Source organism: Lepisma saccharinum, chromosome 24 (assembly GCF_977018435.1).
Source record: "Lepisma saccharinum chromosome 24, izLepSacc3.1, whole genome shotgun sequence".
NCBI classification, from domain to species: domain Eukaryota; kingdom Metazoa; phylum Arthropoda; class Insecta; order Zygentoma; family Lepismatidae; genus Lepisma; species Lepisma saccharinum.
In genome coordinates, this window is record NC_139252.1 from 48,005,422 (window position 1) to 48,020,739 (window position 15,318).

Sequence of the window (15,318 nt, forward strand, 5' to 3'; positions counted from 1 at the left end):
GGATAACCGCGACGGAACTATACGACGCACGCTTTTAGAAGCGATATCGGGCGGGGCCACGCAGAGGGTGTGCGTGGCGATCAGCCAATGGTTGCAGTGCAACGTTGTACAGTTAGGAGACTGCGGCGCGGAAGTTAAGAGCAGTGTTCTGTATTTATCTTGCACGCAAGAAGTTTTCATAAAACTCGCCACTTTAAGGTTCATCATAAGATGGGGAAAGACATTTTGAACCTGACTGTCCAAGTCCCATGAATTTCCGTCGCCTACGGCCGGAGTTATCGTTCCTTGAAGAAACAAGGGAAACATCACCTTTCATTTCCTTCCGCCTGTTTTTTTCGTTGCCACCGTGTTGACGCAGCTGAGTTGTTGTGTCTAGGGAAAACTGTGGGTGTTGAATTCGCCTCGATATAAACAATGACCGTTCATTGTACTGGGCGTTCTCGAACATTGAAAGTCTGGGTCAGTTTGAGTTCAGCGTTTTCGTAGCAAGGCCGGTGTAAAATTATTCGCTTATCGTTCACTCGTCCGCCACGAAGACGAGTTTGTTAAAAGATTAAATACAGCCCTTTCGTGCGATAGTGTGTGTTCCGTGTGTTCTTTTTATTTTAAATAATGCCACTCTCAAAACCTAGCACCAGTAGTACAGGCACCAAGGGTGCAAAATCTAATCATTAATCTCCAGGAGAATGACTCGGAAATGAGTGAAATCAGTGACACGGAGACCGAGGATGTGATGAATAAATACCTTCAAGCTTCTTTCAGGTATGGGTTTCTCGTATATGCTACAGTGATATGATATTATAATCCTGTGTTAAAATATTCACTATATTAATTTCACTGTACTCATATATACTGTGCATGCATTATCAAAATAATGGACACATCGCGAATTTTCTGTCCTTCCCTTGCACTAGCAGTTAGTTTGGCAACAGCGCAGTAGCACTGGCTGGGCATTGGCCGAACTCATGTTCCTTCTAAAAGCGTGCGCCGTATAGGGCGCAGGGCTACTCCCTGCTCGCCCGTGGCTACCGAGGACAACATCTTACCTTCTTTTCCTCCGCATTTTTGCATTTGCGGGTGGCTAATTCATCCTCCAATTGGAACTCAACATTTGTCATAACAAAAATAATTTTCCCTGACCTTTAGCATAACAAAAAAAAAAACGCGTCTCGCCTTATGAATTCTCTATTTTAAATGCGTACGTAAACAGTTAATGATTTTAACATTTTCTTCATGAGTTGCATCCTTTCTTATCCTGATTAAGCGTAACTAAATTTTTTAAAAAATTCTATGGCTGAAATCCTGGTACTAGATTCTTAATTTTCATTCCACGTAACGTGCTATTGATGAACCTATCCTTTCAATTTTCATTTACTTCCTGGTGAAGTAAATGAAAATCCCAGCACCTCGACTACGTAACGTGCTATTTTCTCATCGCATTTCCGAAAAAATGCATGAGAAGCCCCAGCAAATCCACCACGTAACGAACCTGTTACGATTGCGATCACTACACACGCGAGTGTAATGCACGAATATGACACTTCAGAAATCACTTAAAAAAGTAAAAATCACTGAGCGCTCACACAACTGAAAACACTTTTTCGAGAGAGGGAAAAAGTCTAAAGAGACCGAAGCAGATCTCTCACTCAAGTAAGGGGAACCTGGCACATGGGTTAGATTCAAGTTGCAATCCAAACAAACAAATGAATTATGGCCCACGTGAACTGATAAGACGTGAATGACTCAAGCAAGGCATGTCATATTTCTATTTTGAAGCCCCATATTTTGTCACGTGTTGGAAAGCCTTTCAAAGGTTAATATGGTGTCTATGAATTTATGTGTACGTTGGAAACTGAAAGGTGATCTTCATTTCAGTATTAATGTCGACAGTAATGTAAACAAAAACAACGTGTATTTTGCGACAGCACTAATGTTGCTCACAACAGCAGCATTGGAAATAATTGTCAATTATTAAATATAAGTAATTTCAATTCTATTATAACAAACTGCATGAAGTTCATATTTTTTACTGAATGGAAATAAAATAACAACTCGAAAACTTGGTGGTGATTAGCCGGAATGCTGCGGTGAGGCAGCTCAAGATGGCCAGACAACGTCTCCTTACTTCGCGCGCGGTTCGGGTTAGAAAGAAACTCCAAATGCATGGAAGTAATATTTCTGGGAACCTTTGAGTGGTTATAAAAATAATTTCATTATTTTATCCACAACTTTGTTGCTGGAAGTTTTTACTTGGAATTACAGAACAAAAAATGACCAGCGACGACATTTTCTACTGCACGAATATAAAAAATCTCCACATACTTTATTTGAATATTTTTTAATGCAAATATGCTTTAAAGTATTGATAAATTCTGAGTACCACCATCACCTATGACAATTAAAAAACAGTGTCAATTTTTTTAATAATGAATGCTTCAATTTTACGGCATGTTTCAATGTTAGGAATGAAAACAATGTAAAAATTGTGTTTTCACAGAAAATTTTCGTTTTTAATTTATCTAAAATTATGTAAGCAAGTTACCAGTTTTTTGTGTTCACCATCGTATTCTCTACAAAATTTCCTGCAAAACTGCAGGTACCGGTTTTACTTAAGCTAAATTTGTAAATCCAGAAATTTCACAACAGCGCGCTCGTATTTCCCATAAGAAAACCATTGCCCATAAGAGCCCATTGTGTCTTCTGAACGTGAAAACGACTATAGGAACAGGGACTATATTATATCACTGCAAGCAACATCCATCCGTTGTCGCACCTGTGGGAGATTTTGTACGCAAAACCGAGAGGTTGAGGACATGACCTTGCCATTAGACTCCAACGGCAAACAAATCCGATAGTCAAACAGGAAACGAAAACTCACCATGCACATAATAATAACAATACTTTAAAAAAAGCATCGCAACTCTGTTTGGTAAATCGTGTAGCGGATCCACGTACACAGGAATGAATTCGACTTGCATGTACCCAACGTGAACAACCTTGGAACGACCGAAGCATAACAGTTGTGGTCTCTTGTTTTGATTTGCCAAGGCCTTTTTAATACATTGAACAATTTAATTTTGTTTTTAACCGTCAGTGTTGCGTTTTTACATTTTTATTAAGTGTGGATAATATTGTCCTATTCTTGCATTTTAATATACTCAGATACTGTCGATCTGTTGCCAGGGCAATCTATTAATACCAAGATTGTTGATTCGTTGCTACGGTAATAATCCTAAAATTTTGTATTTTGGTTCGCTTGGCTTCATTTCCGTAAGTAAGAATCCAAATTAATACTTTAATTCGGAGAAGCCTTCTTAGAATAATACACAGTGGTGCAAAAAAAGGTAACCGAAATAGTACAGGTTTCAGAATTTCGGTCACCTTTTTCTTGCAACACCCTGTATATTCGTTAGTTTTGCGAGGTGTTAAAACTAGATAGATTGAATTTCATTGCATCGATTAAAAAATGGTCATCAGTGGAAAGCAACCATAGTATAGGTGCATTCGTCTTATGTATGCCAGGGAAGTGGCCTCTGTAGAGGTCCATTACATTTCTGACATCACGTGATGCTGAACGCTAAAGCTTGGGGTCCATAAAAAGGAACATGAAATCAGAATTTACATTACAAAAGGTTTTTGCATATTGCCATCTATTTCAACAAATCGTCCTTCGCTCACGTTGGTGCGAGTTATCTAGTTTTACAGACCAGATTGGTAGTAACACGATGCAACATATAATTGTTAGTTAGTATCTTCAGACGGGTGCAAATAGCAGGCAGTGCTATTCGCACATTTCAACAAACAAACGACGTAAAAATGAAACAGAGAAGATTTACGATTTCAAGACCTTCAAAACAAATTTTGAGAATACATATGTGGCCGTCGGTATGACATAATGACACTAATTAGTTTCATTATTAGCTCAAACAGACCACCACATATTTTCCACATTTGATATTAGAAGTTCGGGTAATAAGTGCATACCTCTGTATGTATGCGGGTGGAAAAAAAAGTCAATTGAGGCCACTCGAACCCCCTGTAATAATAAAGATGGCTTAATTCTGTGTCCAATGTGGTTTCTCATACAAATATAGTGGTTTATGTTGAAATTGAATACCGAGTATAAAGCATAGGTAATGTACAGGGTGAGCCAAAAGTACCATTAACACGTAGGTATGCAAGTCTGTGCTGTGGTAGTGGTTATCTCACCGCTTTACGAGACTGGTTTGTCCCTCAACTGCAAGTCGAAGGACTTATCGATCGCGTCTGGTTTCAGCAAGATGGAGCACCAGCCCATTATTGCCGTGCGTAACAGATGGATTGGACGTGGTTCTCCACAGTTACCAGCACCTCCGAACTGGCCTCCCAGAAGTCCCGATCTATCATCGTGTGATAATGCATTGTGGAGTTATATGAAACAGAAAGTTGCCGGCACGCGTTGCCACACAACTAACGGACTGAAGGAAGCCGTTCGGCATGCATTTGCCACGATCACTCGTACAATGCTGTGTAGAATTTCACACCACCCTGGAGGCGCATAATTATCTGTTGTGAAAATGATGGTGTCCACACAGACATTCTGGACTAATTGTTGTCTGTAACCTTGCAACGTCCCTTGGGGGTACGTACTTAAATGTTATTTACCACGGCTACAGATATCTTAATCTCAGGGGGATAGGTTCTTTATTCGAGAATTCCAAATAAGAAAGCGTTTTATAGCCAAGAGGATATAGTTAAATGCGGATCTATATTCTGAAAACTATACGCAATACAGAGAAAATATATAGCGAAGCTTGTATATACATTGAAATATATAATAAATATATGTATAATCGATAGGAAATCTTCTTCTTCTTTTCTTCTCACAATTTTGGGGAAAAGGCTTCTTCTTCTATTCTTCCTTCTAATTTGGGAAAAGACTTCTTCTTCTTTTATCAATCTCCTCTATGGTAATAGGAAGGCTTCTTCTTCTTTCATCAATTTCTTCGATTATAAAATATGGAAAGGCTCGTTCTTCTTTCATCGATTTCTTCTATAAGAAATAAAGGCTTCTTCTTTCGTCAATTTCTTCTATGATAAAATATGTGAATGGCTTCTTCTTTCTTCAATTTCCACTTCTTTTCTTTGGTAAAAGGATAATCTTCTTTTTCTTTCTTCTACCTTTTATGACAATCTCTTTCTTCTATTTACAAAAAAATAGTCATCCCCTTTTATTCATCGCTGTTTCTTATTTCCTCTATTCATATCAATTCTTATTTCTTCTTTCAGCAGCAATTCTTATTATCTTCTATATTCCGACGAGATATTCTTATATTCTCAATAAATTCTTCTATTTATTCTTTCCACAGCAAATTCTTATTTCTTCTATTCTTTTTTGCCACTGGAAAAAGTCTTATTCTCTCATTTATCGCAAATATTTCTCTTTACCATATCTCTTCTCAATAATATAGACAAATCATTATGCTGCATTCCTTGTAGAGAATTGAACCAAAGCTATAGAGGATTTTTAGGAGCGTCTAATCTGACAATAGCGCCTCCTCCTAAAACAACAACCAAGGGATATAACCAGGATCACTAATAACAAGCGCTGCCGATGGCCCAGTGCGACTAATAAAGAGCGCAACCGTAAAGTGCTTCGGGGCGTCTAATTTGACAAAAGCGCCACCGGGGACAAACAACGAAAACACTGACGATGTTCTCCTCGTCAGAAAAATAAAAAGAGATAGATTTCTGAATTCGTTCACTTACTTAATAACTTTCCTAAATGTTTCATATGCGGCCATATTCTTAATTATTTTAATTTACTATATAGCCTACAACATTCTACTTATTTCTTTTATAGTATTTGAACTCTTCTTTTATATATTTCTCAATTTACTATAATATATATAATCCCTCTTCTCCGCTCTAAGTTTTTTATAATTTCCTTTGCTCCTCTTTATATAGCGTGCTGCCATCTCTCGTCGATTCCGAGAAACCATTCCTCCTTGCAACTTTCATTGTGTCATCGACACTGGCACGTGACAACCTCCTCAGCTAACATGTCTCGTCTCTTATCATACTCAATTTACTTCAGGTTCATAACCTTCCCTCGTCGCAAAATACATAGGGGTAATGGAACTTTTGGCTCACCCTGTAAGTGCCTCCTGTTGTCGATAGTTAGGAAGAATGTGATCACGTCTAGTTAGGTTTAAAACATATCTGATACATGCATTTTGTGCAACGTGGATCCTATCTTTGAGTTTATTAGTGAGTTGCGGTCCATATAGGGTCACATTAATGAAACAGTGGCCAGATTAATGTTTGAACGAGTTTCAGTTTACATTTTGTGGGTATTTCGGTTTGAAAACTGTACGAGTTTCATAGAATTGCGTAAACCTTTTTTTTTAGACTGTGCTCGTATCTGAACTGTCCAATCTAAAGTGTCATTGAAAAGTATCCCAAGATTTTTTGATGGGTTCATACGAGTTCGGATTGTTAATGTCTGGTTCTATGTTTATGTTGGCAGTAACTTTTTGTTATTGTTTTGTTCTGATAATCATGCATGCCGATTTTCACCATTAATATTGAGACGGTTTGCTATGCACCACGAATAAAGATTATCTAATAGGTTTATGTTATGGATTTAATTTTAATTAAGACTATCACTATTTTATACAACAACTAGCTGATTGCCCGGGTATTTATTTATCCCAATCTTCTATTAGACAGGAATATAATGAATTTTAACTAAAGCGTAAAATGAACTTGGAGTTGAACGGCATTGGGAGTGTCACTTGGCGACCCCGAAAAATATGGATTCCACACTAATATCGGTCGTTTTCGATTAATTTTACATGTCACCCCCTCCCACCCTCACCCCTAGGGGTGCCAGGGGTGTCTTACCCCCATAGTATTTCTTTCGAGATTGCAAGTGATATGTGTACCAAGTTTGGTTGAAATCGCTCCAGGCGTTCGAGAGTTATGCCGGAACAAACACACATACATCAATTTTTATATATTAAATGGTTTTCTGTTACGGATCTTAAATTTTATCACAATATAACTCTATGACTTGTTAAGCAAATTTTATCAGAAACAAATTTACGGGCACTTTATTTACAGTGTTTCTGCTATATGTAGAGAATGCATTGCACTCGATATAATGCACCATCCATTCTAACATGCACCTTAAATTTGGAGACGAAATTCAATGAAGTGCATATTAGATTCGAGCCCACTTTATACACTTCCGAGTTTTAAATGGTAATTGAGAAACTATTTCCATTTGAATTGGACATATTCTTGTTAAATTGCCAAATCGAATTTTATCAGATGTTTTATCCGACGTTTTGCGAAGAGCCAGACTCTTCCACTGTCTGTGAGTAAGTTTTTAGTACCTCGCACTTTTAATTTTTCCCAAGGGTTTTTTTACATTCCTTTGTTTTAAATTTTTAAGTTAGAATTTTAGTTAAGGGGATATTTGCCCGTATATATTGAAGGATGCAAAACGGCCTAAAAGTGCGACGCACCTAAAACATTTTAATTCCATGAATCATATATCATACCATCTACTTCATCTTCATAATTTTGATTAAAAATTATTAATAATTATCTATTTTATTTCAATGTTTAATGTTTTTATAGTTCAATAGCATATGGTAGTCTCAAAATTTCATTGTCTCAATCCGTTTAGCTTTCATGAGCGTAAACAGTCCACTGTGTTACCGAGAAAAAAGGTCAATACATGTTGTTTTTCTCTCAAACTGCAGAGTAATTAATTTGTCTCTTGTTCTACTCTTCCTTGGTTATTACTATTCCCATACCGATTGCCTTTAAAGCCATCAGCATTTCGTATTTCCCCTTTCCTTTCACACACGTACCTCTTCCCTTTCGAAAACTGTACCCCAAGATTGTTCTAGAACGTCGAGGAATAGACTGGAGTCCGTCCATGAAGGACAATAATTCGACATTTCCTCCGAAACGAATCCCAGGGTACCCATTACACGTAATTAAACGGGTTCAATTTTATTGATGGGAGAAATTTCCTAACCGGATCGAAAGTGTTACACGTACCGGAAGTGAATTCAGCTCGCACCCGTTTGCTTCCGTTACACTTTCCGATCTCAACTGTCCATTGCTTACGTAAGTGTTCTTGATACAAAATTTTTATTTCGGAACTCAAAGCTCCATTTCGGATCTTACTTTCCGTCGCAGGAATGTGAGTGGGTTTCCCCTCCCTCTCAGTGTGTGTAAGGAAACTTTCCGACCGATGCGACGAGCTACAAACAACACGTGCCACTTCGTCGATCGATTGATTGGCTATATTTTACTTCGACATATTGTCATTGTGGCTAATCGTGACGATGAGGATGAGTAATATGATGAAATTGATGAAGGGTCACTCACAATGAACACCCATGCTCTGGCCGGGATTGGAACTATGATACCAACCTTAAGAAATAAATGCAGCCTTTCGAACCGAAGTGACAGGACAAGCTGCACGTGTCGCTCGGAGGCGAACCCTCAGTAATTGATGCAGCCTTCCAAACAGGAGACGGATATGTGTCGCTCGTGTTTCACTCAGACTGTGCTGTTTTCTCCGTACCGTGCATCGAGTCGTCTCGACCTGTTGCTCGCGCATGCGAGCACACCGAAGCGACAAGGGTCAGGCGACACGTGTGGCTCGAGAATTTCGCCAATCGAGGCCAGGCTTGCGTGGCCTGTCGCGCCGCTAAGGTGCGAAACGTTGCTTACGATTGGCTCATTCTCGAGCGGAACGTGACGCCTGTCGCTTCGGTGCGAACGTTCCCTTACGCATGCATCGTGTCGCTTCAATCTGAATCCCTGTGTCGCTCGTCGCATCGGCCTAAAAGCTCCTTATGAGGGTGTGGGCTAAAACGTCCCTCTTCCGACTGAAGAATTTCCATTGCATTTGGATGCTTGCTCGAGTGTGGACGTGTGGGGAAATTGCAGCCTGATGCTGTTTACTTCATATTGCGTGGTTCATTCACATCAGAGGTTTCAACAGAGAGGAAGCAAAGAATGAAATAGATTACAATAGGAAAGGAGAGTAGATTCCGTCCCTCCTAACAAACCTAAAGTAACCAGCAAATCAAGCAACACCTATCCAAACCAAACCAAGTGAAAAGGGATGAAACCAACCAATCAAAACACAAACTAATCGGACCAATCCTGAAGCTCCACCCCCTTCTGTTTGATCGTCCTTGCAATACTGCCGGCGAGAAATTAACATTTTTACAGTAAAGACCGGAACAAGTAGTTGCACTAAATATTTATCACGATTTCTTTATTTTGAATGGCTACAAGATCTACCACAAAATAAACTGACACTTTAATTAGGAATTCGAAACCACGACTTGTAGGCTACATTATGTCCATTGAGGAGGCAGTCGAAGTTCATTTCTTGCTATTGGTTTTATTTTTAACATTGTTAAATTTTAACACACACTTTTGTATCAACAATATAATGTCTGTTGTGGATTATTGCTGCGGGTTCCATAGATACCAAACCCATCCAAATTCTGAAGGAAGCGAGAAAAGCTACCAAAAGGTATCAATTTTCAAAATAATGTCCATTTTGTTACATGTTGTGAAAAAATATGCAAATTACCTACTCTAAACAATGTAGATAATGGAATTAACCAGTTTATCTGTTAGCTGTAAACTTACACTTTATGAAACGGTAGAACAGAATATTACGACAATCCTCTTGAAAGTTTCTAGGCTTCTCTGATGGCGTAGTGGTAACGTCCTCGCCTTGAAATCAAAGGATCCTGGGTTCAATACTCGGTGGAGGCACATTACACAGTAGTTTGGATACGACTTTAAACTGTAGGCGCAGTTCCGATTACCCTGTATGTGCATAAAGTGGACTTAAAAACTTCAACTTGAGAGCTTGCAGGCAGACCCTGAATGCTAATATGAACATTGTAGAGTCTGAATTCTTTTTTATTTAATTTCTTCAGGTGGAACAAGAAAGAAGAGAAACGATGAACGAAGTGATAAAAATTGATGGAAGTGCAAAAGGTAAAATTATTTTCGTTCATTATTTTGAATACTATGTAACTATGCCAAAGTCTGGTTGTTTCAATTGCCTTTGCTTATATTTCTTGAGCATAGTTGAACAGAGTGAAAGGTATTTGTACGTGGGTTGGAAATTGAATCAAATGATACAAAAGAGATACCTCTCTGAAAGGTTTACAGCCCTTCGATGTAGTCACCAACATTGTGTACAAACATTGCCAGCAATGTGGAAGTCGTAGTGTATATGTAGCATCGCCTGTTCTGTTGATGGTTCGAATGGAGAAATATATTTCCTGAAGAATTTCTGGAACAGTTCGGAAGATTCATCCTAGGGATCAAATCAAAGTCACAGGGGCTGGTAGAATATCTGCCAGCCCCATCGAGCTAACAAATCAGCGACAGGTTGCGCTACATGCGCCCGAGCATTGTCCTGCAAAATGATAGAAGGATTCAGCAGAAAGTGAATCTATCTATCTATCGCAACGCCGGTTGCAGGTTACGTTCCAAAAATGAACAGTAATTCTGCACATTGACGGTATGTCCTGGTGGTACGGCGAGAATCACCAGAATTTTCACATTAGCGGGGTTCTGACTACACAAATTTAGACCGCCAACTCCAACGATACTCTATTCCTCTCGTCACTGCGCATGCGCCTAGTGTTGGAAGGAAGAGTCAATTTACTGGGAGGTAGATAAGGTATCAAACTAGCATGTGGTATAAGTGAGAAGCACCGGTTCCGTTTCATGGCGTATATACAGAGCAGTGTTGCCACTCTCAAAATTTCCAACCCACGTTTTCTTTTGCTATGTAGCGTCGCTTTTCCGTCATTTTTTGACTAATCGCAACGATGAAGATGAAATGTATGGAGAAACATCCGTGCGCAGCCTGGTTCTCAAACCTGGGTCGATCACTCGACATGATTGACAGTGCCATTTCTCTGTGAAATGGCACTTGCTGCTGACCATTGAATCATGCTACCCAAACATATGCAACGTAGTGACGGAAGAGGCGCTCAAGTCGAACTTGTAACTTTCTATTTTCCTAAATTTCAATTGGACAATGCAAGAAACACGTATTTTTGTTTAGTAGCATAATTCTCAATGTTATCGGAGGGATAGGGTGGCTAATTATGTTACAGCCCTAACATAGATTGTCTCTGAAATTTTCTGACGATGCACATGCTTGGGCCAAATCTTGCAATAGATACCTGGTAGAGGAGACACATAGTGATCCATTTCAAACTGTAGGTTATCGGCCCCCGTGGCGGAGTGGTTAGCACATCGCGCTACGACGTCAGGGGTCCCGGGCTCGAATCCCGGCCTGGGCATGGTTGCTTGTGGGTGTCTATTCATCAATCATCACTCATCCCCATTTTCGCAAATTAGCCAAAAGTGGCACAAAAGCGAAGTAAAATAAAGCAAATCAATCACAATCACAAACTGTAGGTCCAGTCTCTTTCTGAGCATGAAGTGAACTTGACAACAAATTCCATTTCAGTTTGATGCATTTTCTATTTTACATTTCAAAATTATGTAAATTTTGTGTCTAATACGCTCTGCTATAAGTCCACAATAAAACACACTTATTAAGCCAAAATTGTCCTACGACAAAAGTAGAAATGTATATTTCTTCTTATTAATTCCTGTTCCATTGAGTAATTTTTCAATGTGGTACTTATACAATATAAAATTATACTTATATCTTTTTAATCGATTCAGTGTGACTGGGATGAAAACAGCAGAAAATCGCAGTTTGTGACTTATGTGCTTCTTCCCGAACACACTCGAATGATGACAGAAAAAAGATAATAATTAATACAATTGTGTTAAGAGAAGATAATTAAGATGAAATATTTTATAATTTATATTATTGATCAATACTGAGAATAGTTTTATGGTTTGTTATGTAGCTACGACTTGATGAAAATGCCAAACACATTCTTCGTACTTTAACACCTTTGCATATACTGTAAGTCATTTCTCGGTACCTTGTATTTAACATGATTTAAAACTCCTATTCAATAGCTTTTCTATAATTTTTTTACACACAATACCCATTGAGTACTGAAGGCCTTTACATTTTGTGTAATTTGAGAGACAATGACTGTGCTGGACAACGTTGATTTTTGTAGCAGCACTGAAAGTACACGTTTTAAAGTGGACTAAAATGTATTCATTTTCTCAATTTCAATAACAATCCATTATCTACTGATGATTGAAAATAATATTTTCCTTATTTCAGAAGGCGCAAATGATACTACGAGGCCAGAGAAGAAATTTCGGTACACTGAAGGCTATGTAAGTAACAATGATATTTCTTCAGTACATTGTACAGTCGGATGAACAACTATTACTCAGCAAATTGTACATGGCTAATTTCATTAGCTTATCTTTTGCATTTTGTATCTTTTAAGGAATAGATTTTACGCATGGTGTTGAAAATGTTGTGAGCTACTTCCTCGGTTATTTGTTTTAATTCGTGAAGCTGTGTAATACTTGTACAGTGGGATCCACGAGTATTAACATGCAAATTGTCCATCACCATGTTCGTGCACTTTATTTGACCCAATACGAGCTTCAAGAATTAAAAGAAAACTCAAAAACAAGCTGCTGACAACTTCTGCACCAGCATACATAAAAATCCATCGCTTAAAAACACACAGGATGTAAGAGAAAAAATAATGAAAATAGTCATGGACAATTGGCACGGTAATACTCATGGATCCCACTGTACATCCCACTGTGCACACGATTTAAAACGCCAAAGGTAAAGAATTGATGCGTCTGTAAACAATTCACAATGTTATGTTTTAAACCAGTGTTATTTTCTCGTATCATTTCGCATGGTAGAAATTTTATGGTATTGTTCCCGGTAGATTTGCTTAATTCTGGTAGACATGAATTAACTAAACTGTCTCAAGCAGGCGAAGCTAGTATATAATATAATAACATAATGACTCATTTTCGGTATCAAGTTTATTTAATAATAAACCTGAAGTATTTTAGACTGATTTATTGATTTGGTTTATTTTTACTTTACTTTTCTTCCACTTTTTGGCTAATCGCGAAGATTCATGACATGGTGAAATTGATGAAGTGACAATTACAGAGTACACTCATGCCCACGCCGGTATTCGAACCCGGGACCCTGGCATCGCAGCACGCTATGCTAACCCCTCCGCCACAGAGGCCGGCTTAAGACTTTAAAATACAAGATCAGAGAGAGAAAACTGAAATACTAAATAACAAGTAAACCTGTAGCCTAACAGAAATTTAGCTTTTAACAATAAATATTACTAAACAGCTTCAGCAGCACAAAGCACTTAACAAATAATTCGCAGTGACTGTTCGATTTCATTATACTCCAAAAATTATTCGGTTTCTATTTTATCAAACTGAACAAGATTCCTCATTACTTCAAACTCGACTTAATGTCTGCGTCCCTGTGCTAATCAGTAGGAAGTTAGTTTCTTCCAGAGGTTCACTCCTCATAGTTTACGTCATGGTCACGCCCCTTGCATTAACCATGCCATCTATCGGTAAAACAATATAGTAACTCACACTCTTGTTAAAGGAGATTCATATGGTTACAAGACTCCGACTGGAGTTCAAAGGTTTGCTGTTCCTCACTTCTTCCTTTGTAGCCACTTCTTTCCGTAAAGCCGGCACGATGAAAGAACCAACTTGGGAGACTGTTCTGTCCTTTTGTGTCATGGATTGTCCTTTGAACCAATCAGGTTGCTGCAGTTCCCATGGCGGCAGGAAATTCTTACCAAACCTATGCCTCGGAGCAACAGTTCAAGGTGCGGTTAAGCCTACCGGTCGCCAACGGTTACGAAGTGAAAGGGTCTCCCATTCTTTGCCTCTCTCTGATGCGAAGAAGGGAAGGGTCTTCACAGCTGAAGGTGTCATTTGGGCGAAAATCAGGTATGTGGCAACACCGTTTTTAGCACTTCGAAACTCCCACATCTGGAGACCAAATTCCGTGCAAGTTCTTTCATCGTGCAGGCCTTAGACCATCGACAACCTGACCAGTCACGACGCAGGTTTTATCTTTACAGGGTGACGAAGAGCCTGAGTATCTATGGGAGGACGTGTGGCCCACGCTCACGTGCGTGTCTTGCGACGACATAATGACGTCCCCGGTCCGGGAGTGTCAAAAGGGGCATTCCATCTGCGCTAATTGCAAGGCTGACAAGAAAGTTTGCCCTCTGTGCGGGAACCGCTACGCCGAAGTGAGAAACTTCTCGCTGGAGACCCTGGTAGGAAAGATCCCACTCCCCTGCAAACACCGGGACAGAGGTTGTCGATTCGTCGGTTTCATCGACGAGAAGATCGCGCACGGTCAGATATGTAGCTGTCAACCCTACATTTGCCCATCTGCATACTGCGACCTCACCCTCAAGCTGGACGAAATCCTACCTCACCTTGTGGTCAAGCACAACTGGGAGCTCCGAGAGATGAAGATGAACGAGGAAGGCGACCAATTCCAAGACAAAATCAACGTGGACTGCCCGAAGGAGAAGGACACCTTCAACTCCCCAAGTTTCTTGCTGGAAGCTAACGGCTGGGGCCATTTCATCCTGAGGGCCTGCGTGAGGAAGGACGGAACTTGCCAGCTGCTCGTGCAGATGTTGGCACCAAGCAATGAAGCCAATGGAATCCAGCACCTTATCAAGGTCTACTCGGCCAGCGAGGAAAATCACGTTGAATTTTTGGGGCCCTTGGAATCTCTACTCGTGGCCCCAGAAGCCATCGTTGCTAGGGGCCACTGTGTCTCCACCCGCGGAGAGTTCATTCAACAACCCGTTCCACCTGAGGAGGAGCGATTCTTGAAGGTGTTCCTGTCCATAAGCAAGAAGAAGTAAATAATAACACCCAAGACCCTGGACGCAATCCACATCCAAAATTGTTTTGATAATTTTTAACACGTTCCCTGCCACCTAAAAAATGTTACACTTTTGTCACGTGCCGATTAAGCTTCTTATGTTATTTTGGTTATCTGTAGCAAACAATTGATTGATTTATATAAAATACATTGTAAATTTGGAATTTTCATGTAAATTTTACAATGACATCCGTCACCGGCATACAGTATGTTTTCTTGTTACTCTGTGCCGCCTACGCGCAAATGCGTCATGTTCTATTAACATAGATAATTTTTATTTTCGCACAGCGTGCGATATTTTCACAATATTATGCATGTTCCTCCTAATAAGACAAATTATTATATTAAAATGTAATAGTGTTATTATCAGGAAACGGATTTATATGCAGTAAAAACGTGCTAAA

At 39.4% G+C, this 15,318-nt stretch overlaps 2 protein-coding genes across 2 annotated transcripts in view; one reads left to right on the forward strand and one right to left on the reverse strand.

The window, feature by feature from the left end:
* Nucleotides 1-15,318, reverse strand: part of wake (ankyrin repeat and fibronectin type III domain containing protein wide awake) — a 727,887-nt gene that overhangs the window by 251,516 nt on the left and 461,053 nt on the right. The window lies entirely within an intron of this gene.
* On the forward strand, nucleotides 9,504-15,142 carry LOC145978088 (uncharacterized). The gene is made up of 4 exons (XM_083110527.1): nucleotides 9,504-9,553; nucleotides 9,969-10,029; nucleotides 12,269-12,324; nucleotides 14,088-15,142. The coding sequence occupies exons 2-4, from the start codon at nucleotides 9,993-9,995 to the stop codon at nucleotides 14,892-14,894; spliced, it is 900 nt and encodes a 299-aa protein (XP_082966653.1). The 5' UTR covers nucleotides 9,504-9,553; nucleotides 9,969-9,992; the 3' UTR covers nucleotides 14,895-15,142.